Source organism: Pterocles gutturalis, unplaced genomic scaffold, assembly GCF_000699245.1.
Source record: "Pterocles gutturalis isolate BGI_N339 unplaced genomic scaffold, ASM69924v1 scaffold31783, whole genome shotgun sequence".
Classification (NCBI taxonomy): Eukaryota; Metazoa; Chordata; class Aves; order Pterocliformes; family Pteroclidae; genus Pterocles; species Pterocles gutturalis.
In genome coordinates, this window is record NW_010126677.1 from 18231 (window position 1) to 41818 (window position 23588).

The window sequence follows — 23588 nt, forward strand, 5'->3', positions numbered from 1 at the left end:
CATTTGAAATGCATGAAGCACCAAGGCTGGAGGGGTTGGATGGACTGTGCTGGCAGAAGGCAGCTCCCAGCTGGACGAATTCTGCTTCTTAGCAGCTTGTGCTTTGGTTGAGTGGCCCATGCGGTATTGGGGGGGGGGGGGAAGAGCTTTTTACTGACATCTCATACAGATGCTGGGGTTTACTCATGATGCAAAACACCGGCCTCTTCCCTTCTCATGTGCTGGGGAAAGGAAAAAGTAAGGTCATTTGGAGGAAAAGGATGTGTTCTTCATTAAAAAGCAAAGGTAGTCCTTTCTGCCATGTTTGAAGAATGTGAAGAAGTTTTACAATACTCAAGAGACACAAAAATTGTCAGGACTGTTTCAAAAGCAGCACTGAACCCTCCTTCTACTATAATAGTCCTAATTTCAGCCCGAAAGACACAAGCCAGGATTTTTCTAACAACTGCCTTCAAGTATCCCAAGTTTTAGCAGAGCATGAGATAGTATCTTTTAATAAAGGATAAAAAAATGGGTCCGAATATATGAAGTGGTGAACATGCTTAGAAAAGTCTTGAGTCAGCATCTAAAAGCCCACTGGTCCTTTCCCCATCCTGCATTAAATAGCAGGCATTGCACAGCTCCACAGGGTAACACAAGCAGCACAGCTCCCCGCAGTCTTACAAATAGGGAAATAAAAAAGGGCCAACACTCCTCCCAGTGTTTTTGTAAGTAGGCATTCAGACAGTGGTCAGATTTGCACTACCAGATGCAGAAAAGACCAGTGAAGAACAATTAGAAAAACTTTTAATCTTCATCTTTCTCCTGACATGCCTCACACAAAGCCTTCTAATGCCAACTTCAAGTTAAGAAAGCAGGTTTATTCTCCAAAATCCATGCTGAAGAAGTCTTAGCAGGAGCACAATAATGAAACACATAATTTCAGTCCAGCTTTCCTCTTTCTCTCCCATTTTCAGCTGCAACCCCGAGATGTTCAAAGCAACTGTCCCACTGCTGCTGTAGAGGGTCTCAGCAAACCCTTTGGCTCCCCTCACTCAGGCTTTCCCAAATGAACGACGACGAAACACATCTGTGGTTTAAGGATTACCTGGGGAAAATTGGTACGTTAAGGATAACGCTGTAATTTCCAATTGATGTTTGCAGCTGGGAGAAAGTCAGACAAGCATGCTTTAAGCATGATTACTTGTAAAATTCACTGCAAACTAACTTCTGCATCTCCAATGGCACTATTGAAAGCTGATAAACTAAGTTATCTTATTTAGTGGCACCTACTACTAAGCATTTATAGCTAGAGAATAAGCAACGGGCAAAGCCTACAGTAATTCTTCCAGTCTTCAAGACACAGTCTGTGAACAGTATTCAGTGTTAAAATCCCACAGATATCTGAAAAGGCAGGAAAAATAATGTCCTTTCCCAGGTAATTGCGATCCTTTGCCTTCATGCATGTGATGTTACTGTACAGGTTATTTTTTTCACTCACTCAGGGAGGTATAAAAACCCAAACCCCACACGGACTGGATGCAGGGCAGAGCACGCTGAGATTTATTACAAGCAAATAAGTTCTCTGACAGCCTTTTTCCCTTTCATATATCTTAAAGAACGGAAAAGCACGGCCAAGGCAATCACTCAGCCTGCATCACAGGGCCCCAGCCAGGACAGAGAAGCTCCCACATGTGACATCCACCATCAGGGAAACTGGGGAGGGAGCAGGGTGGTCCTACCCCCTCCAAACCACAGCCCCAAAATCTATGCACACAACACAGATGGCCAGCTAGTCCAACACCTCCAGAGCAGCTTCCACCTGCAGCCACTTGGTGCCAGCAGTGGATTTTGCATCTGTATACCAGCAAGAGTACAGTAAATAATAAAATATAACGCTCTCCAGTGTTCTTCCTGCAAGCCAGGACACCCAAGATGCTGAAGAAATAAGCAATAATAAGAAATGAGCCTAAAATATAATAGGTGGTATTTTGAAATTCATTAAAAGCAAATGTGACACATAAGGAAATCAAAGGTGTTCATGGGGGGGCGGGGTAAGAAGGATGCGGCAGAGGGTAAGAAGGAAGGTAAGAGAGGGGGCACAGTGCTTCACTTGCCCCACTACCAACCTGATGCAGCTTCACTGGTCCATGTACCACAGTAGGATACTTTCTGCCTTCATCTAAAAGTCTACTTATAATCTTAAACATGTGTTAAATACTCTGATGTCCCCCCCTCAAAACCCATCTCCATGTTCCTCTATGAGCTGAAATGTGGGTGAGCTTCCTGCTCACTTAGCTGTCTGCATAAATAACCCTGCTCTCTTTTCTTCAGTGACTGGAGAAAAGGCTTCAGCAAATGAGGAGAGCAGAAGGCAAATAGACAATTTTCTCTGCTTCCACATTCCCTTAATTGCACAACTTTATAGAAAGGCAATAGAAGGACCCACCATAAAACAACAGACCTGTAATCCTTCTGCTTCCAGACTTCACTATTTTCCCCCCACTAACCCAATCCACCTTCTCCTGCCGGAAATCCAACGCCAGCCTCTGAGAAGCATCCAGCCTGAAACAATTCAGAGACACCACTACAAGAAACATCTTTATTCCAAAAAAACGCCGGAACTTCTTAAATATGGACATTGGTTTCCTTTCATCTTTCCTTCTGCTGCCACCAGCTGCAAGGCTTACTGCTGGGAAATGAAGCAGCTCTGACGGCTTAAGGAGCCATCTGGCACAAGCACGAGGACCTCCTCTGGGTCCTCCTTAACCATGGAGATGTGGCATCGCAAACGCTGCTGTGGAGTCAGGCCATCCGCCTCATTAAAGGCAGATTTTTCCAGTCTGAGAAACACCAGGGACACCAGGAAGAGATGCTTAAGCTGAAGGTTTTGGGTACAAACAGCATCGTGTCTCTGTGAGCGTGGACGTGCAGCCCTGGTGCTCCGTAAGTTGCGGGGTAAGGCTTCCTTCCAGCTCAGGCTTGGTGCAGCGGCATGTGGGGCTCTGGCTGAGACATGGTTGTGTTTCAGAAAGAAAATGCAGAATGAAATTGGTGCCTTTTAACTTGCCCCTGGACATATGTCCTCCAGAAGAAGGTCAGACACTCCTCGGGAGAGGACATTCCAGCTGACTCCCCTCCCTCCTCCTTAAACTTGTCATGACCAATAGTGTTAATACAGGAAATTTCTACCTAAAACTCCAGTGCTAAAACCCTGTCTAATCAGAGACTGCAAGTATAAAAAACTGCTTAAAAACAGGGAGCAGTGTATTTTCATTGCTGCCACCAGACTGAACCACGCTCAAGAGAGTGACACTGGCTCTGCAACTGCCTGAGGAGGGATGTCAGAGCACCAAAACCCTCAGAGGGGGCTTAGCATCACCGTAGAACCCATGAATAGATGTAAAAACCTCACACTTGAAAAGCAGAATTTCTTCCCCTTCCTAATCCAGCACTGCATTTTTGGTCTGTATGCTGAACATTGTTTGCTGAAGATTGTTAAAATAACCATCACGCCGTTCCAGTGGCTGTGCTCCGCAAGAAATTCAAATGGCATTTAAGATCAGCCAAACCCAGCAAGAGCCTCAGAGCCCATTGACATGAGAGGGAAATACCCAGCTGTAATGTGATGCAGCACGATGAAAACACAGCCTGGACTTTTCCTAAAGCAATGCCAAAAGAAAAAGCAGCGACACCTCCCCAGATGGTTGCCAGTTACCTCTATGGTGCAACCCCTCCAGGTGCGATGGGATGGGGAAATCAGCTCGGTCTGTGCTCTGGGACTTGGAGCTGTATTTCCTGGGCTTACCCCGTGACAGGAATACCAATACGTGCTGAGCCACACAGACGAAGCGATACTATGCACTGCTTTTTCTGCAGTTATGCCCATACCTATCAGCACACGGGCTCATCTGAGATTTACTGCATGGCTTGGCTAGTCTATTAACACCAGGAAAAAATATGAAACACAGTCACATCAGTTTTAAAAGAGATATTAAACACAAATATCACAAAGCATAGTACTCCCCCTGTGCAGGAATCAGCATCTGCAACTTATTAGGTTTTTTTTTCAGAAATACTCCTAAGCTCATCTGTAAATTTGATGTAGGTACTCTTGAACTTCAAACTAGCTGCAACCAGGAATCCTGGCAATATCGTTTCTATCTTCTTTAAACATTCATACTAGCAAAATATCTATCTGCATTTTAACAAGCTCTTAAATTTTTAGGAAGGCTACTTCCTAAAAACCAATCAAACAAACTATTTATTGCCTAAAATCTCAAAGCAAGCATCTAAATATGTATGTATGTATGCCACATTTCTAACTGAAATAGCAAAAAAACCCCACCCGATATCTACAGGGACTTTTGGATGGAGAGAAAAGGGTTGAGGGATGATTTTTGAGCTTATTTATGTTGGTTAAACAAACATCAATAGCAGAAATATTGCTAATACTAATACTGTCAGGTTTAGGGGTAGTTGAAAAAGGTGAACTGTTCGGAGAGCCACAGTGTGTGTAATAAAGAATCAAAGGAGTCTGGGAAATCATGATTTGTAGGGTAATATTCAGATTCACAAAATATGACCCTTTAAAGTGATATTTGCTCAAAGCTTTATCTGACAGGCTGTAATACATTATTTATCTGCAAACTACTGCAGCACTGGCTCTGTTTACTGTTCTGGAAAAGCAGGCTGCCAGAATCTCTTGTCAAGTTGCATACACAACAATGACAGAGGAATTAAAAAAAAGGGGGGGGGAGAAATGCTGTACATCTTCCTAAATCCCACCAACCTCCTCCATGCAAAAAAATTAATATAATTGGGAATTACCTGGAGTGTTTGCACAGGTACGAAATCACTGCCAAAAAAGAAAGAAAGGCAAAAAGTTTTAAAACGCTTTTTACTTGGAAAGCTCAAAGGTCTCAAAATATTATTTTTTTGTTAATTATGCTGAAAGGTTGCAGTGCACACGGATCTAAAACACCGGGTTTTGCAAGGTGAAGCCCAGCCTGCTCCAGATACAGCCTGACGCACTGCGCTGGCAGCCTGCAAAGAGCCACTGGATGGGATCAACCAAGCCCAATTACATTATTTGGTAAAAACTAATCCAAGAAACAGCTCTAAAGATTATCCAAGCTACTGCAACAGCAGGAGAAATGCAAATGGGAAGGATGAGGAGGAGGAAATGCCAAACCCAGCCTGACCCATCGTGCACAGGCTGTTCTGGGCATCCCCCTGCATGCTGGGCAGTGCGAACGTGGGCAGAACTGGATAATGCATCGGTCCAGAGCTGGAAAACTCACACGGAGAAGCAAACCACAAGCACCATGACTGCCTCCGATGCCCAGAGCAGGCTGAGAGGCTCCTGCCCTGGTGTGCTGCAACACGGGCTGTGCTGAGCTGGCATGCTGGCTGCTGCTGATGGCTGTCCCTGCTCCATCGAGGACAGACAGGCAGCATCATGAAAGCCTCAGGTTTGGAAACCACTTCTGAGCCTCGCAAAACTGGTCAGAGCACACAAATTATTTAATTACCCATTAACTTTCTTCCCTACTTGATTCCTGACTCAAGCATTGATTGTACAGCTGGATCTGGGCAGGTAAAGTGTTCCAAATGCTACCAGGAGCAGCTTGCTTCACTTTATCTTACCAAAAAAAAAAAAAAAAGCTATTTTCACACAAGAAAAATCCAATCTTTGGAATGCTTTCCCTGTTTACACTTTCCCCCTGTTCTCTGAGAGCAGCTTAAGTGAATATGTAGCAGCCGGGTTAAAAATGTACATCTGTCAGCGGCAGCGCAACACCAGCAGAGCAGGTGTTTGATAGATGCTTCTGAGGTTTCATTGACCTTGGCATGCCACTGCTGCCTGCAAGGGGGAAAATTAATTCCAATCACCAGCAACTTGTTACACTTTAATGAGCAATTAAAAAAGGTTATGTAAAGATGGCTGCACCTGAAATTCATTGTCGTGAATCAAAATAACTTCTTGCCAGTTCTGAAAAGATCTGCATTTTGAAATTTCATGCAGTGGAGGAACGAAAGGAAGGAAATGTAAAGAAAAGGAATCTGTAATACTAAGGGGAAAGGAAACGTCTGATGAATTAAAGGGAAGCATTTGCCTGACTGCTGGGATGGAGAGGGGGAAGAGATGAGCAGCCACCTCCCAGTGCTGCTCTCTGGACCCAGCTCCATAACATGCAGTTATGCCCTTGAAAATGCTCCGGGTACATCGGTGCAGGGCATGGAGCAGCTTTTCCATCCCACACACTTACTGAACAAGAAAAGAGCAAAGCAAGAAAAGAGCAAAGTTCAGAAGCAGTCCGAGCTTCCAGCCCCCCCACAGGGTTACCCACGTCATGGCAGAGCCACAAGTACCAGAGCCAAACCGTTACTATGAAAAACACAAATAAAATCTCCATGGAATTGATATACACATTTTTTTAAAGAAATATAGCTCTTACTATAAAACAGGCTCTTACTGCCTGTTAGAGTTTATACTGTTTCTGCCTCACCTTGACACTCAATTTGCCAAGAAAAATAAGTTTGCAGCAGTTTGATTCAGCCTAGCAGGGAAAAGGGAGAGCCTGCATCCCGCTCCCACATCCTTAATGCACCAACAGAACTTCAGCCAGGAGCTGAAGCATAGACAGCAACCTGTACAGGTGCAGAACAGCGCTATCTTCGGAGCTTGAAAGGAGAAAAAGAGCAAGAGGACTAAATCATTTGTTCACGTAGCAGAAGGATGAGGCAGAAGTCAAGGACACCTGCTAGGAGAAAACCCAGGCACACCACCCAGCTAACGCAGCCGTACGGCTACAGTCCTGACACGTTCACCCAGACATCCCCAGCCTCTTGCCCATCAATTTTTGGGACTACCTGGCTCTCACTGAACTGAGTGTGTGCACATGAACAAAAGCACCTATGCTAACTAGCTTATCCCTTCTACTTGGTGGACCCGGTGATACAAACCTCCACGCACATGCTTGTGGCCATGTAGTCAGTCAAAATACCTCTCTTGGGGTTTTATTTGCAGGGGTCCTACACAAGGCTTTGCTGCCTGCAGGAGCGCAGGGCTCAGCACTGCACTGCGGGGGCGGATTTACAGACTCTTCATAAACCAAGAAAGGGGCCCGTTGCAGAGCAAAACCCTCTACTGATACTAACGATGCAGTAAACAGAAATTCCAATAAAATCCTCAAATGGCTTCCCCTGCAGAGCCACTGCATCAACCACACTAAGTCACCCAGTTCAAATACAAGTGAAAAAGCAGTGTACACTATAGCAGGTGTCTTCTCACCAGGCAACACGATGGTGGCTTGAATCAGCCCACAAAGCACCCACCCTGAATGATGGCAAAGCTGTTCCTGTGCATTCAGCTGATGTCCCAGCAACAATCACCAGCAGCTGCAGCACCCCAATGCACGTGTACTGTCACATCCATGCCAGCTTCACTGGCACGCTTCTGGACCACTGACTATTTCGGTTTATTGACCACAGGATGCTCTCAGCTCCCTGCTGGGTACCTGCTCAGTGTTACTGGCCTTATCCTCGGCACGTTGGTGCCAGTCATAGCGCTGCAGCTGCTCGCTTGTTGCTGCTGACGGAGTGGACCCAATTTAAGTGGCTGCCTGAGTGCTTTTACTTGATTTCATTCCAGTCCATGAAGATGATTGATGTGCTCTTATGATCCTGAGGCCCCCAAAACCACCCCACAGCTGATACCTGATGCTTCCTCCAGCTGTCAGAGTGAGGCACTGGAAGGGCTTGGTTTCTCTGTCATGGATGATTTCCCGGCTTGCTTTTGCAGCCTGTACTGGGGAGGAATTTGTCAAGGATAGTGTTTACAGCACCTTTTGGTAGAGGCATGAAGCACAGCTTTGGCAACTCACCCGCGATGGTGAACCATTCGCCCAGCCAGTGCCACTCTCCCTTCTTAAAGAAAAAAGGGACTGATAGTCAACCTGCCATGTATTTAAACTGAACTTTCCCTGGTGCACATTTAAGCCTTTCATTACTTGCTCTGCCATTACTGATTGATGAAAATTATTTGCTTCAGTCTTCTTTATAGTGACTCCTGATGTTTTGTTTACTGAGACAGTTACATCTCCCTTCTGTCTTTCCTTCAAGCTGCACATGCCACGGCCTCATAACTTATTCCTATTTTCCAGACTTTTTTTGCATACTAACATCCCACTCTGAATTCTTACCAAATCTTCATCTGACATTGGACAAAAACTGAATGCCAGCTTTTCCCAAACCCTCACCAAGACAGGACAGTCAACATGAAAGCTTCATGTGACCCTTTCCATTCACATGTCAAGACAAAAAAATCACACTGCCAGAAGCTCTGAATGCCATCAAAACCATGATGAGCTATCCAGATAATTTCAGCTGCCTGCCTAGAAATTCTCAGCTAACACATGTATACGCTGGGCTGTGACTCCTGAACTACAGTTTCCCTGATATGAACATGGTGGTACTTTGATCCCTTTTTGAACTGCAGATGTCAAAAATTCTGTCATCCACACCACTTTCATGGCTATCCATCACAAAGGCATGGTTATCAGCCTTATTTCTATTTCCTAAAACTTCTAATACATTAAACACAGAAGAAGGAATATATAGATCTGTGGGAATAAGCCTGATGATTCTCTCCTTGGCACTAAACCCACCATGGCTTTGTCCATCCCTGACTCCAAGTAAGGACTCCTGGGGGTAAAAAGCCTCGATGTTAAATCCCAGAGCTGTTGTTTTAAGGTTATTGGCCATGAACACACCTCAAATCTAGAGCCAGGGGATGACAAAAGCAACACAACCCCCAAGCGAGGGCTCTCAGATGGGGACAGGTTATGTTCTCTAAGATCTGCCTCTGCCCAGCCCAGAGAAAGGCTCAGGCTGAGCTTGGTATGTAACAGCACAACAGGACAAGTGGGTAGCAGGGAACACCTCAGGAAGTCTCCCTTTGCACAGATGTGATCCTCCATGGCCATCGATCAGCTTCATAGCATCCACCCTATAGCATCCATACACACACATTTGGTCTGTTGTCTTAGAAGAGAAACAGCTCCTAGGCAACATATCAGAACAAAAATGTACAAGTCAAGCTGCTCTGGGTTTTTCTTTGATTGCCCAAAAAGTGGCTGCTTTTTAATTACATTTTCAGCTTACTAATGTTCCTCCCCCTGCTCCAATTTTGTGCTTCACCTCTTTCCTCTCCCAGCAGGCATTGCTTGGCCTTTACCACTGCCAGGGCTTGGCTGTACGTCCCTCCCACTGCTCACAACCCAGCTCCAGCATTTGTGCTCCCAGGGCAGGAGCTCTCAAGCCATGCGGTACATGTTACCGAGCCCCGCTCCTCCTGATGCTGCATCCCCACCTCACCTCCCCGCTGAATCACTCATCCTCTGGGTAAAGAGGAGACCCGTGAGGTGCATTTTAGGCTTTCTGCTTTTAAGCCTGTCCTTCCCTCCTTCCCCATGGCATCCTGAAGGGTTTCACAGTGTATCTTTTAATACCTTGTACTGCAGCTGTGCTGGCACATCCCAGGTGACTCAAACCATTCCTCAACGTTTGCGCATCAGAGATGCCACAGTGTGAGACACCTAAGGTAAGCACCGCAACCAGGCCAGGAAATCACTAACAAAGAACCCAGTAAATTTTTTTATCTGCCATTAATTGGCCCATTAAAGAGACAACTTTAAGTGCTGGTTTAGCTTTTCATACCCAAGGACCATGTGAAGAAAGAGAAAGCAAGTAGGGGACTAAAGGAGGAGATATAGAGAATATAGATATAGAACTAGCTATAGAACTGACAAAACTCAGTAAGTATACAAAAGCCATTACAGGACACAGAGGAGGAATTCCTAAGAAAAAAGGGAAAACATTACATCCCCCATCACTGTTCCCACAGGCCAGGCCAGCAGTGAAGCTGACGGGTGAGCAGATCAGCAGGGAAAGGACACAACTTTGTGACAACAGAGACTGCTGTAAAGGGTGACTTAAAATAAAAATACCCCATATAAGTTTGATAGAAAACTGACCTCCAAAAGTCTGAGTTTTGAACCCTTCCTTACAAAGCTTAGCCAATCTGACACTGCCAGGCTTCATTTTTCATGACAGTCAAAACAATTTATTTAAGTTACTCTTTTGCCTAAATCACTGCAGCAAATAAAGATATGTGACTCACTACTACAAACTTTGTTGCCTACACTAACAAATAGCTGAAAGACTGTAATGGTCTGCAAACCTATACAAAAACAAGGCAGAACCCCCAAAATCTCGAGTAAGCTGGTAACAACACAGTAGTTTTTAATACTTGCTACAGGATTACTCAGATACCAACTACCTCAGCACTGGGACTCAGAACAGAAAAGCACGCAGAGACTCAGGTTAAAGGCCTAAAACCAGATTGCGAAGCATTAGAAGTGCCTCCTGAAACCAGAAGATTTGTTCAGACAGGGTCAAGATCCAAAAAGATGTAGGACTTTCTAATGAGACATGTGCAGATAGAAGAGCATCCATTACCTCTTCTTCATAAAAACCAAACCAAGCAGTAATGGTATTGGCATTGGTCATGAAAACAGGAATTTCCAGGGTAAAGAAGTTACTCTCACATCCCCTGTCAGAGAACAGGCACATAAAATAAGTGATTTTTCCAAATGGCAGCAATAAAGTGTGCTACCTTTGCCATATTCTCACAGAATCCCATTTCACTTCTCTTAGCTGCAGGGCTTGGGAGGAACTGCGACTGGATCATCCTTGATTCTTGGGTAAACAATGATCTGCACAGGTCTCTATATTTAAGCATCAGGATACACATCTGCATGAGGATCTGATTCTTCAACCTATCCAAGCTGTGCAACACAACCTTGCCTCTCCAGCTGTGGCATCTCCTGCCAGGACAACAGCCCCACACCTACGAGACATAAGGCTGGATTAGTACCTGTTTCACCAATTCAGCTGAGAACAAATGCCCTCCTTGAGTAACTGTCAGGGAAACAATGTGCTATAGAAATCTCACTGCAGGCAAATTGAAAAAAAAATTCTTTACTAAGGTCTTATACCATAGGCACATATCCCACTGCTGGCAGAAAGAGACCTGAGGAAATAAAAGATGACTAAATACGGAGATTAAATCACTGCTATTAGCAAGTATTGGGTTGCCTTTTGGGGGTGACACAGATGTGAAGAAGAAAGGGCTAACACATCTTTTCTACATGCACTTACATAGAAAAAAATTAGGCTAGAAGAGACCCACATGCTGCCTGGGACTCCTCTTGGTCCACCAAGGACACAGGAATATCTAGGACAGACACTAACAAGCAGAAATAACATAAACGATGATGTCAAATCCTATCCATCTTCCTAATTTGCAGAACAGCTTCACTCAAAAAAAAAAAAAAAAAAAAAAGCCCCATTCGAGCCAAATACTGCCTGTCCTAACAGGACACATTATAGCTGCAAAGCCTGTCCAGACTGACTTGTCACCGTTTGTCACACTAAGCGACAAGAAGAAAGGAAGTCTTTCCATAGGGGCAAACGCCAGACAGTAAGAAAACAGTGAGAACTTTGCCGAGAGCCTGCCCCATTCGTTGGTTCATTCCTGTGTCTCAGCCTTAGCTAAGCTGGGCCACCCCGCAACGCAACAAGGAGGCCATGGCTTCCTCTAAGTAGCCAAACCACAAAAAGTTGTTATAAGCCATTAAAACTCCTCTCCCTCTGGCTGTGGTTAATTCCCTTCCCACAACTAAGCTGATTGCTGAGTTTCCATAAAATGATGGAAAATGTATTTTTGTCAAAAAAATAAGCAGAAAGGAAGAAGAAAACATCAGGCCATGGTTACTTAAACTTGCTGTCAGCACTTCAGCCATAAGGAAAACTGAAATGTTCAGGGCTTTGATCTAATTCCTCTGAAAATGTTTCTGCTCAATCTTAACATGAAATATGCATTAATATGTTGATAAGAAAAAAAATGAACCAAAATCAGTAAGAGGAAAGTGGGTTCAGATGGTCAGAAACTATTGTTCCACCTTCTCAGTCAGCAGAAGAAACCAGCTCCCAAGTGTATTAACTGCAGATATACCTGGATCCTGAGCCCAAGAGAAAACAGCTTTAAAAAAGGTCTGCCTTAAATTAGATTTCTTTTGGAAGAGTGAAAGCAAGCATCCCAGTCTGAGAACAGAAGCACCGTGTCACGGGGCTGCTGCACCAGTCCCAGGAGATTTTTTCAGATCTGCTCACGGTGCATTTCCCCAAAGCATTTTCTGGAGTTCAAACACCTAACATGAAGAAAAAATGGTTTTCAAATTAACATCCCAGCTTTAGACCATGTACTAATTTTGCTAAGCCAGCAAAGGATGAGTAGGTGAGGGTCCAAGACTTCAGCTGAGCCCCCAGCAGATCTGTCACCAGTTCTTGTCTGCTCCTTGTCCAGTGGTAACACTTGCCACACCAAGAGAAGGATCCAGAGATGATGTTCATGGACAGTCAAGCACAAGGCTGACGAAAGACTGCTCTGTTCAGAGGCTCATAACCCAAACAGACATATAAAACACGGGAAGCCATTAAAAATCAGCTGTGTGAGTTACCTGATGCTCTGTAGTACAGTATTTCCTAGCACCACTACTCATGTTATTTCGATTTGCACAGGTCAAGGCAAATATTTGAGGGATCTCTTATCTCTGCATTACCATGGTTTTTAAGTGGCTGAGTTCTCCCTGGAACAGGAGCAATGCAAACCCACTAGACACTTGTGTGAAAAGCCACTTAACTGTGAATAAACACATCAAATGTGAAGCAAGGAGAGAAGGTGGGAAATCACAGCAAAAAAGATACAAGGAGGAGAGGAGAGAGGCCACGTTGCATAATGCTGAGGACAGAAATAGGCTTGTACTGCCTAAATCCATGAGAACTATGAACAGAAAAATCAGGCGCTTTAGTATCACAAACTCAGGAAAAAAAATAAGTTTGGCAGAACAGAAGTGTTACCTTTGCACAGGTAAATTTAAAAATTAAAATGAGTATTAAAAATGCTAAGCACAGCTTAGTTCTGTGCTCGAGGGTGCTGTCAGGAATTCAGGAATGATGCATTTACGATATTGATTAACTTACCACAACAAACATCTTGTACTGTCCTCAACTAACTTGTTAGAAAGGCAACTAGCATTCACCAGAAAGACGTACAATTGACTGAAATCACTAAAAACTAAATTAACATTAAACTGTGGCAGGAGCAGAAGAACAAGTATCACGAAACTGAAAAAAAAAAAAAAACCAAAACCAAAACCAACCCATTGCTTCTTAATGAGACAAGCAGGGACCTGAGGAAGGAGCACAGGGCTCCAGCACAGGGTCAGGAATAACACTTCAGTGCCTCCCCACTGCCCGTCCTTGGAGCAAACGTGTCAGCCGGAAACCAGAGCAGGATGGCAAATGAGGATAGACTAATTGCTATTTCTCTTCCCTTTGCATTTGACTTTCAACTTACGTTTCTTAACCTTAAAAAGTATTCCATTCATCTTCAATTTGTAGAGGCACTGAGGAATTGACACTTTACAGTTCACAAAGAACATTTTCTTCAACCAACCTATCCCCCCCGACCACACCACGTGCTTTAATGAGCAGTTAAATTACGTCAACGAACTGTACAATTACCTTCATAAAGAAATCAGTCCTTCGGCAGTTTCTTAGATTTGTAAAACTCCAAATAAAAAAGGGGAATACATTCAGGTTATGTTCACAATGACTGATTTAATAGGAACTTAACAAAATGCTGTCCGTTAGCTGGATCACACAACCTGAGCATGCAGACATTTGTACACCAGACTGAACCAGTAGTGAGCTCTGAATACTGTTGTCTTGACAGGTTATGGATGTGGCGGGATCTTCTTGTGCACAAAATCCTCATTTCTGACACAAATAAAAGGCTGGCTTTGGTCAAGCCAGGTCAAACCCTTGAGCCTGTCCCAGGGAAGGGCACCGTTTGACTCAGCTCCACTTGGGAGCTAAGACACAGACCAAGGAGAACCCCCATTTCTATTCTTGTACTTGCTTTCGTCGAAAGAACCAAATTTTGAAGCTTGATGCTTGAATTACAGCTATGTGACTAGGAAGAGGGAGACTGGGAGCTGCTGTTAGCTCCTGGTAACGCAAGGAAAAAAGGAGACCTTCAATTTTGAAGGGTAAGAGTCTCAGAATAAATGGACCTTTCTTTAATGAATACTAACCCAGGCGTGAATAATGAAGGTCACACAAGACACTACCTATTTAGCAGGATTCATACATGGCTTGAACACTCACACAGCCAAAATATTCAGATTAGTGAATCAGACAAGAAGGTGGGGACAAAAGCAGAGATGACAAGTTTTGGGATGGTTGTGAACCCTGGTCCTTTCAGGGCACAGCTTGCTCACTAGGAATGAGACAAACCTTCCTTGGGAAGGCAGCAACAGACTGCTAACAACCTCTTTTGTCTTTTTCTAAAGCATCTTACGATCATCTCCATCACCAGTGCCAAGGTGCTGGCAAAGCAAGAACCATGTGGAGGGACACACAACCAGGACATGCCGGCTGCTGCTGCAACTCCACAAGAGCAGCTACCGACAAAAGCTGGAGGTGTTCCTGGGGAATGCCACAGGTACCAAAATGCTCCTCAGAAATTCAACAACAGTTTTGACCCACAAGTGCTACGAACCACAGCTTTAGTAATTCCCTCCAAACCCCTCCCACACTCTTGCTCTTCCTCCAGAAACCACGTCATGCAGCACTGTCCATGCTGCACTGCCCTCCCCATCTTACACAAAAATAACCCAAACCTCGAGCTTCAAAATATCATGCTGCAGTTTGCGCTGGAAGTCGAGGAAGTGGGAGATGGTCAGCTTCCCCTTCAGATCTGCCCCAAAGAAGTACGTAGTCAGCGCAGAGTTGAAGCCAGTTTTCAGGGTGTTCCCCGTTGTAGACCTGTCTCTGTGGCGCATGCCCATGCTGGTTTGTGAGCGAATGATGCTCTGGACCTAAAAATAAGAGGGAGGATGTTAGCACTGAAACACCACTGGGACTTATACTAGTCAAGTATCAGTATGAAGTACTCCAGGCTCACGTGTCATCTTCTTTTTTTTTTGCCTGCAATAATTCTTAAAAGACACGATAATTAAAAAATTTGGCTGAACTTAGAGTTTGTTTTTTTCAGTCCTCTTTAAGGAAAGAAGTGTACAATGCTTAAAATGAGATTTAAAAAACAGTTCACTCAGTTTGCAGATGAGCATTTTAGCACTGATCCTACGCCTGGTCAACAGAGAGCAGCTTCTTCCCAGAAGTCACAGGAGGAGAGAAATCCAGGGCAACTGTGGGGAAGAAAAAAGCTTGGACTCCTTTACTGCCCATCCTTGTTAGTTCACACCAATCCCAGTTAGCTCACATTTCATTTCCTTTCCCCTTGTGCACAAACCCAGGGGTTTTCTACCCCAGGGCACCTCTTCCTTGCTGCCTGCTGCTCTCTGCCGTGGCTGGAAGCCACTCTAGAACAACCCCAGCAGCAGAGCCAGCAGAAAAACAAGTAATGCAGAAGTATCCGAGTTACCAGCAGAGCGAGAGATTTACACAAAGGCAGCCAAGAGGGAAAGCACACATTATAACAGCAATATCTCAATGTTTTTAACAAATAATGCAGGCAAACAGCTTCCTCCTGCTCCTCCTCCCCTGAGCCCTCTGCAGTGCCCTGTGCTTTCTCAAAGGCATTGCTCAACTTGAGCAGACGGTACGGCACAACTTCCCTACCTCCTACAAATAAGGCAAAAGGTTGAACTTGTTGGATTTTTCAGGCTGTCGCATCCTTCAGTTTGTTATTTTAAGGGTCCTGTGTCATTTTAGGGGGGCAGCCAAGACAAATGCACACTTGCCTCCTCTCTCCACCCCCAAGTATCCCATTGCCCCTTCCCTGCACTCGCCTGTCTGAATGATTGTTGCAGTGATATGAGAAGCCAGGGTTATTCTCTGCGTAACAGCCCATTTCATCCAACAAGGTAGAGGATTCATGTTAAGGATGAGTGTGAGAAAGGAGGGGAAAATAAGCCACCTGATGTGATGCCCGGCACTCAGCCTCAACAGCACAGACTTCCTGAAGCTCCAGCGAACACTGCTGCTTTGCCTTCAGCCTCTTCCTCCCGCCAGCAGAAGTTGGAAGGGAGGAAGAAAACCACCTGCCAAGAGCCCCAGCTGTCAAAAGTATGCCAGAACCTTGTTACCGTGGCATACGGCATATTCAATTTTTTCCTAACAAGAGAGCGAGCACTGGAACAACCCCAAAGGGGATGCTCTGGAGGAGAACACCACGTATCACTGCTGGGCTCACCTCGCTTGAAACGTTGCCTCCAAACCACAGACTACTGGCTCTTCTTCCACTACAAGGAAAATCCAGTTGAGGCAGAGGAAAAAAAAATACAGAAAAAAGGATATGGGGCTTTTTTTAAAAAAAAAAAATGCACAGTGATGTGAGGAAGGATTTTTGCACTGTAAATAGCAACTCCTTATTGTGGTTTGGGCTTCACTTTAACTGCAAGCTCTGCATGCACAAGTTGGAGACAAATATTTATAAACTGTCTGAAGCAATGGAGTTTATTACTAACTTAGAAAACTGCTCCCATTTCTGCAGAAGCAAATATTCACCACACTGCAGACTGCTCAATAGAGCATCTTTTCCTGGGTGTTATTTATATGGCATACTACCCCCCTCTTCTCTCCTCATCTATATCTAGTGTCCAACGGTTTGAAAATCCATCTGTAGGCACTGGAGACAAAATTATTCAGCAGGTCCCTATTTTGGGTAGTCCTTCTAATACCCAGAAATGCAGGCAACCACTGCAAGAAGTTGTCCTCCAGCCCAACCAGCACTGTCCTGCTCATCGATCATACGAATGAAACACAGAGATGTTCCACTGTCTGTTGTATCTATCACAAACACAGCCTAAGTGTTTGTGATCGGTTTCATCTTTTGCACCAGACAAGGGAAAAACGAAGAAAATAAATCAATGAAAATAGTTAATGGTTTGAAAATAAATCACTAGTAATACTGCCTGTGAGTTTACTACTTTTCAACCAACTTTTAAATTAAAAATAGAAGAGTAAACTAACAATTTACACACTGAAGGATGAAAAGTTGAAGATGATACTGATGCAGGCACCAAACTACTCACCACTGTGCACTAACCATATTCACCAACTGGAAAAAAAATCTGAGGCTCTTCAGTGAGGCCTGACGAAATTTAACATTGTCTTATTAGTAATTAAAGCCTTTGACTTACATATTAGCTAAATTACTGCAAGTAATTTTCTTTCTTGATGAATACTCTTAAGGTTTTTCAGACATTAATGAGAAGAGGGACCTGCTGTTGGCAGCCTCCAAAGACGATATGCAAAAGAAGAGTGTGAAATTCGTTCCCACATGCTCAGAGCCACCGGGAATGGTATGATGCTTCTGCAGTGACCCTTTGCTTTCCCATCTTTTTCTACCTGTTCTCCCCAAGATGATGTTTCTCTTTCAAACTGATGCCACCTCTAGCAGCATAATCCCCTGGAAGGGCCAGTTCCAGTTGACTCTGCCAGGCAGGATGTTTACAGGACAGATCTGCAAACCCTGCCGTCCTTTGTGCTCTTACTGAGGCATTTCCATTAAGGTGAAAAGGAGTATTTATCATATAAATTATTCTATGTGTTATATATGTGTATAATGTTATATACATGTCTGGTGCTGAAGCTCTGCATTTGCTTTAATTCTCTTTGCAAAGTGCAGCAGATGATTTATAGCGGTATCTGCGAAGACATTGTCAGCTTCTTCTCACTTTCCAAAACAACTCCTTCATCCTCTGACTCGAAAGCTCTGGAAGATCAGTCTCCACCAAAATATTCTGATGTCAACCAGGAATTTTATTCCTTTATATAGAGGCAGTGACGCATGTAACAAGCTTAACAAAAATATGTCCCTCTTCCTAAGGATTTTTATATGACTTTAATGCACATATAACTTTCCCTTTGCTTACCGGATGATTTGATATAATTTAATTCAATTTTGTACTTTCATCTTCATAGCTCTTCTGAAACATTCATCCTCAAGAATCATTCTTTCCTACCTTACATGTCTAATTAAAAAGCCAAACATGACACCTGCATTAGTATCTTGGCGTCATTGCATTTGCAGTAGGCAGTTAACCATTCTCCACTTTTTGCAAATTCGTTTATCTCCACAATTGATTTCACTCTAGAACATTAGGAACTACTGTAAAACACCTTCTGAATTGTTAAATACTATCAGATGGCTGCAGTGGAGTGCTATATTCACGCACTATGCCAACAAAAGGCAGAGCAGTATTTTTTTACCTGGGAAAACAGGAAACTCTGACTTTTTCATAGCTAAATCAGCGGTTTGTAGGGAGGCAGTGCCAAACAGCACAATAACCTGGACACAGCTGCGTATTCACATTCGCACTTGAGGGAAGATGAACAAACTCCATTTGTTTGGAGCTTTACATTACAAGCTGTCACATGAAGGGATATCATATTGGAGATAAACATATTCCATTCTCTTCATAGCCCAAAGTTTGCATCTAAAAACGCACAGTTAACCAGATATATCACACAGCTGTAAGGCAAACTCATAATAATTACATCATACCCACAGGTACTAATTTAAGGAGGATGAGAGCAAAAGATTAGAGGGAATTAATTTAACAGATTTGCTTTGCCACTAGTTCTTCCCACTTACAGCAAGTGCCCCAAGCATGACCTCTTACAGACTCTTCTGAAGTTAACTAGTCATTCAATCAACCGATGAGTAACAATTTTTAATTAGATTATTCAGGGCTGCTTTGTTCTCAAATATCAGTTTGCAGCTTTTCACATTCTACAAACACAGATGTCCCCCAGCATAAAAAATCTCTGCCAGGGCAGGTTATTTCTTTTGACCAGAGTCTCATTGCCTTTGCCCAGAATCAGCAGCTTCCACATTTGCATTACACCTAGGGCCCTGAAGAATGTGGGGTCACAGCAGAAGTGCCAGGAGCCACAGGAATATTAGGTAGATGAGTGGTGTATCTCATTTATCTTCTTCATTGACAACAGAGGTGGTGGCTCCCCATCCAACTGGCCAATTCCCCTCTCTGCAAACTCATTTACTTTCCATGAGCAGTACACAGGTAGAGCTTTGCTAAGATACAGCAACTTCAGGATGTTTATGAGTTTCCAAACCCTTAAGGCTGTTTTCTACACAGGCAAGAAAACCATCCACTTCTGCCTGGGGAGGTCAGATCTTTTCCCCACTGACAGCTCGAGTCTTCAATCTATTCTCACTCTAACACAATCACAAATCATACCTTGTAGGAGGACCTCACCAATATCAAACATGTGGGCTAAGCTCATTAAACAGCCTGCATCAAACTCCCCACTGATGAAGCCTTGCAAGAAGGAGGGGAAAGAAACTAATGAAAATACACTCTTGATAAACACATTTTTAGATTGCATTGAAATAAATGGCTTAATTCTGCTTTGAAGGAGATGAGTGCTGCTTTGAAGCAGATGACCCCTCTCTGAAGACAAACAACATTAAAGAATGCAATAAAAGCTGTGGAAGAAAGTACAATCAAAATCCCATGATACCAGTACAGTGAAAAAAATCCAGACTAAAAAAAAGCAGGCACTGAGGCAACACAGCAGAGCACAGAAGGAAAATATGTAAACCAGCAGTAATCACAAATATAAATCACAATAACATTGTGAGGAGTGCTGCGTTTATGACTAAGATACTGTAGTACTAAAAAGTCAACCTGTCGTTCAACTTGCCTGCTCAAACTCTTCCATGTCCACTTCGCCGTCACCGTTCAGATCAAACATCTTAAAGGCAATTTCGAAATTCCTCTGGGGAGCTACATAAAAAAACACAATAAAAACCAAAGACCAGTTAACAAAGACACAAAAGCTGAATAAATAAAAGGCACAAGTGCAGAATGACTCTACCCAACAGCAATTTTCCATAATTCTTGCAATTTTAAGAAGAAAATGCAGGTCTTGGGAACCTCTAGTTACAAGCTTCATGGTGCTCTTTTAACCAAAGGTCTAGACAAGGAGGTTGGGAGGAAGAAATGTTTCTTGAACAAAATTTATTCCACCTACAGGTGGGAAAAGCATGAAAGCAAGACACCATCTGCTATTTCTACTGACAGCAGAAACATAGCAAGAGCTCCAGCCTCCTCCATGCAGTCTAATCCCCGTTTGGCCAGAGGCCGCTCCTCCGGCGCTGCAGAGCACTGTCTGTGCTTTGTGAAGCAGCCAGTGGGTGAGAAGCAGTCCTGGACTTTGGGTAATTCCGTTCCAGATTCAGCTGTTGTCTCATTGTGCAAATTTAAACAAATCATTACCAACTCTGTCTCAGTCCAGTTATGACATTGAGATAACACATGAGCTGGAGCTCAGCAGCTGAGATGCACCCGAGACAGCATGGTACCTCATTTCTCATTGCATTTAGTCTATGTTGTCATTGCTTATTTAGCCAGAACGCTGCAAAAGCATCACTTTGCAGCCACCCATCACAGCAAAACCATGCTCTTTCCCCTGCATCCCACCAAAGAATTTCTGTGTCTTTCCACTCCGGGCTCTGTAACCCATCACCATTTAAAGCTACAACATAGTGCCACAATTTTTTTCCAAATTAAGCTAATACGTGAGAATTTATCTTGCTCTGCTACTTTCAAATACATACCACCTACAGGAATTTTGGTGTTTGTTGGGATTTCCAGGGAATCCTCTAGGCTATAACTAGTGCTTGCTGTGTCATCTTAAATGATCAATTAAAACTTTGCCTCCTTTCTTGTTCTGAAGACGGCACTTCCCCACCTGAACCTGGCAGCAGGATGTGGATCACTGATGAGACTCATCCCCCTTTAACCTCATCTGCTGCAATCAACTTTTAATATTTCTTGCTCAAAAAGTAATGAGTTTCTGCAGCCAGAGTTCTGCAGCAAGGCGTCTCGCAGATGGGGGGCGGGAGGGGGAGTGCAAAGAGAAATCACTCACACAAAAATAAATGAATATGGAACTAACTGAACTGGATTTTGTACATTAGTTACAGCTTCAATGTAAGGCCAGAAGACTTTTCCATCATGTTTTCCCCTTGCTATAATAAACTGTAGCACTTTATCGCTAAAAGTATTCAGCAAACATGTTAATGAGATCCCTTTTTCCAATCACTTTGTGCCTTAAACAGATGTATAACAACATTTAACTTGATGGCAGGAACGGCCTGTCGCCAGCCGCTTGATACATACAGCACATACAGTCCTGCCCGTTATCTTCTCTGGATTTCCACTTTCCTCCTGCCAATGATTCAGGCTTGAAATTCCAACATCCACACACATAAGCGATGTCTCCTATAGCCACAGCGATGGCCAGCAGCACGTGGTGGGTTACCTTCCCTTCTATGCCCATCCCTGCAGCAGCAGCCACGCCTCCACCCAGCTTCCTGTCCTGCCCGCTGGGATGAAGAGACCTTTGCTTGCCATCCCTCACTAACTCAGCATTAGCCAAGCTGTCCACAGGGGCACTGGCTGTCCCCAACACCAACTTCATAATCTCTCCAATAATGCAATCTAATTAAAAGGATTTATACAAAAAGCTTCCTCTGTACCCATCCATCATTTCCTATTATTAACTCCCCATTTCCTTGAAAAGCAACAATATTAAGCACCTTCCAACTCCCCTCTTGATGTTTAAATAACACATCCAACTCGACTCACTTTAACTGCAAGTACTGCATGAAAGCCTGGATGCAGTTTCCTCTTATTAGCCTCAACATCTAGCACTGCGTGGAAAGAGTTGTTTCCTCTATGACAAAAAGGAGGAATACACAAAGCTCTACGAGATGCCAGGAAAAGAGCAATTTACCCATGTCATCCTTCTTCCCCATTTTCTCTGCTGGTGTACAATGATGTATATTCTCAGACTGGAAAATCTGTCATTCCTTGTTAATAACTGCTGTTTGGGTTGCCCCCCCCCCCCCCCCCCCCTTTTTTTTTTAAGGGAAAATATAATCCATGTCCCATTTGTGCAGACACAGGGTGAGCAGAAAAAAGCAAGGTACTTAACCTACCCCTTGCAAAGGCCGTTTCCTTCCCTTCCCTTCCCTTCCCTTCCCTTCCCTAAACACACATTTTTCAAGAGCAGTTTATCAAAGCCCCAGAGGAGAACATCACTTGCAAAATTAAAATGAACAGTTCAGCACCAAAAATCTGCAGGGTCAGTATTTTCTAAGGACAGGGAAGAAAAGTGTCTTTAAATTGGCAAATTTAATTACTTCATTCCTTTAGCTAATAGGCGACACAACCTGTTTCTCCCTCTGATCTGCATATATAACTCCAATTACTTGTAATGACACTTAAATCCAACAAACGTGAATCCAAGCCAGGGAAGCCGGAGGGCATTGAAGACAATTAGCTCATCCTGCTCCTGCTCAAGAAGAAATATTCATTAAGAAATATGTCCCTGATCTGCAGGCAGCCTGAATTTATTGGTCCCAAGCAAGATGATTTCTGCCTCTCCTCTTGGGCATGAGCTTTCTGATCGGGATTTATGGGCGAAGAGTCATCCCAAAGGCAGCTGACCCCTCCCTTGCCCACCCTGCCCCATTACTTGTGGTTACATCAGCCTGTACAATCTCCATTTCTCTTCCTCCTCTTGCACTTAGATCTTTCAGAAACCTGCAGATCATAAAAGCAGCAGGTACTGGTTTGCCTACCTAAACTCTGCCTTTCCCCCCCCCCTCTTTTATTCTGCCCCCCGATTTTACCATTCTCAACTGCAGCACCTCTAAATCTCTCCCCGCCGCCTCCTTAATTAGGATGCCTCAAGACGAATGCAATACTCTTTCTGCAATGGTTATCAAAACCATTCAAAGGAGTATTTTTAATACTGGGTAACGCCTGTCTTTACAAAGGAAACCCACCCCTGGATTTCCTCAAGTGCTGAGCCGCATTTCCAGCTCACTCCAATCTTGCGAGCTATCTCGTCGGTCGCCATCCTTTTCGCCATTATTCAGACTCAAGATATTTCATTACAACTAATTTCCCTTAGGCAACAGGTCAGGAACCGGTCAGGGCAAGTGCAGTTTCTTTTCTAGCTTTATTTCTAGTCTTTAGGTGTTCAGGAGGATACAACAACTTCCTAATGATTCCTCCAAATCATTAACAGAAATGAAAACAAGGTACCGGAGCCCACACCAATACCAATTCATGAGTTACCTATTCCCTCCCTGGAGATATATGCAAATATACCTAGAAAGATGAGGTTGAAGTCATGCTGCAGATCCATACCTCTACCAGCTCTACCCACCAAGCTGCTTTTCCAGCTAACCTGGGAGTTAGAGCAAAGGGCCAGTAACATTTTTCTTGACTCATTTGTTCAAATCAAATATTTGGGAATGGAAAGGCAATAAGAAAACCCAAAGCCACATGCAGTAGCATTACAAAGAGGAGCAACCCCCCTCCAGACAAAGAGATGACAAGCAGCAGCACTGACCACACTGAAAAACCCAGCTCGATCCATGGGGATAAAGCCTCAGGGAACCTCTGAGG

General features: G+C 43.9%; 1 protein-coding gene across 1 annotated transcript in view; it reads right to left on the reverse strand.

The window, feature by feature from the left end:
- MICU1 (mitochondrial calcium uptake 1) overlaps positions 1-23588 on the reverse strand; it is a gene marked incomplete at its 5' end in the record, with an annotated part of 61478 nt that overhangs the window by 16640 nt on the left and 21250 nt on the right. Inside the window, 2 exons of the mRNA XM_010079063.1 lie at positions 14793-14990; positions 19807-19889. Of these exons, the coding sequence (XP_010077365.1) occupies positions 14793-14990; positions 19807-19889 (281 nt within the window). The remainder of the gene's footprint in view (positions 1-14792; positions 14991-19806; positions 19890-23588) is intronic.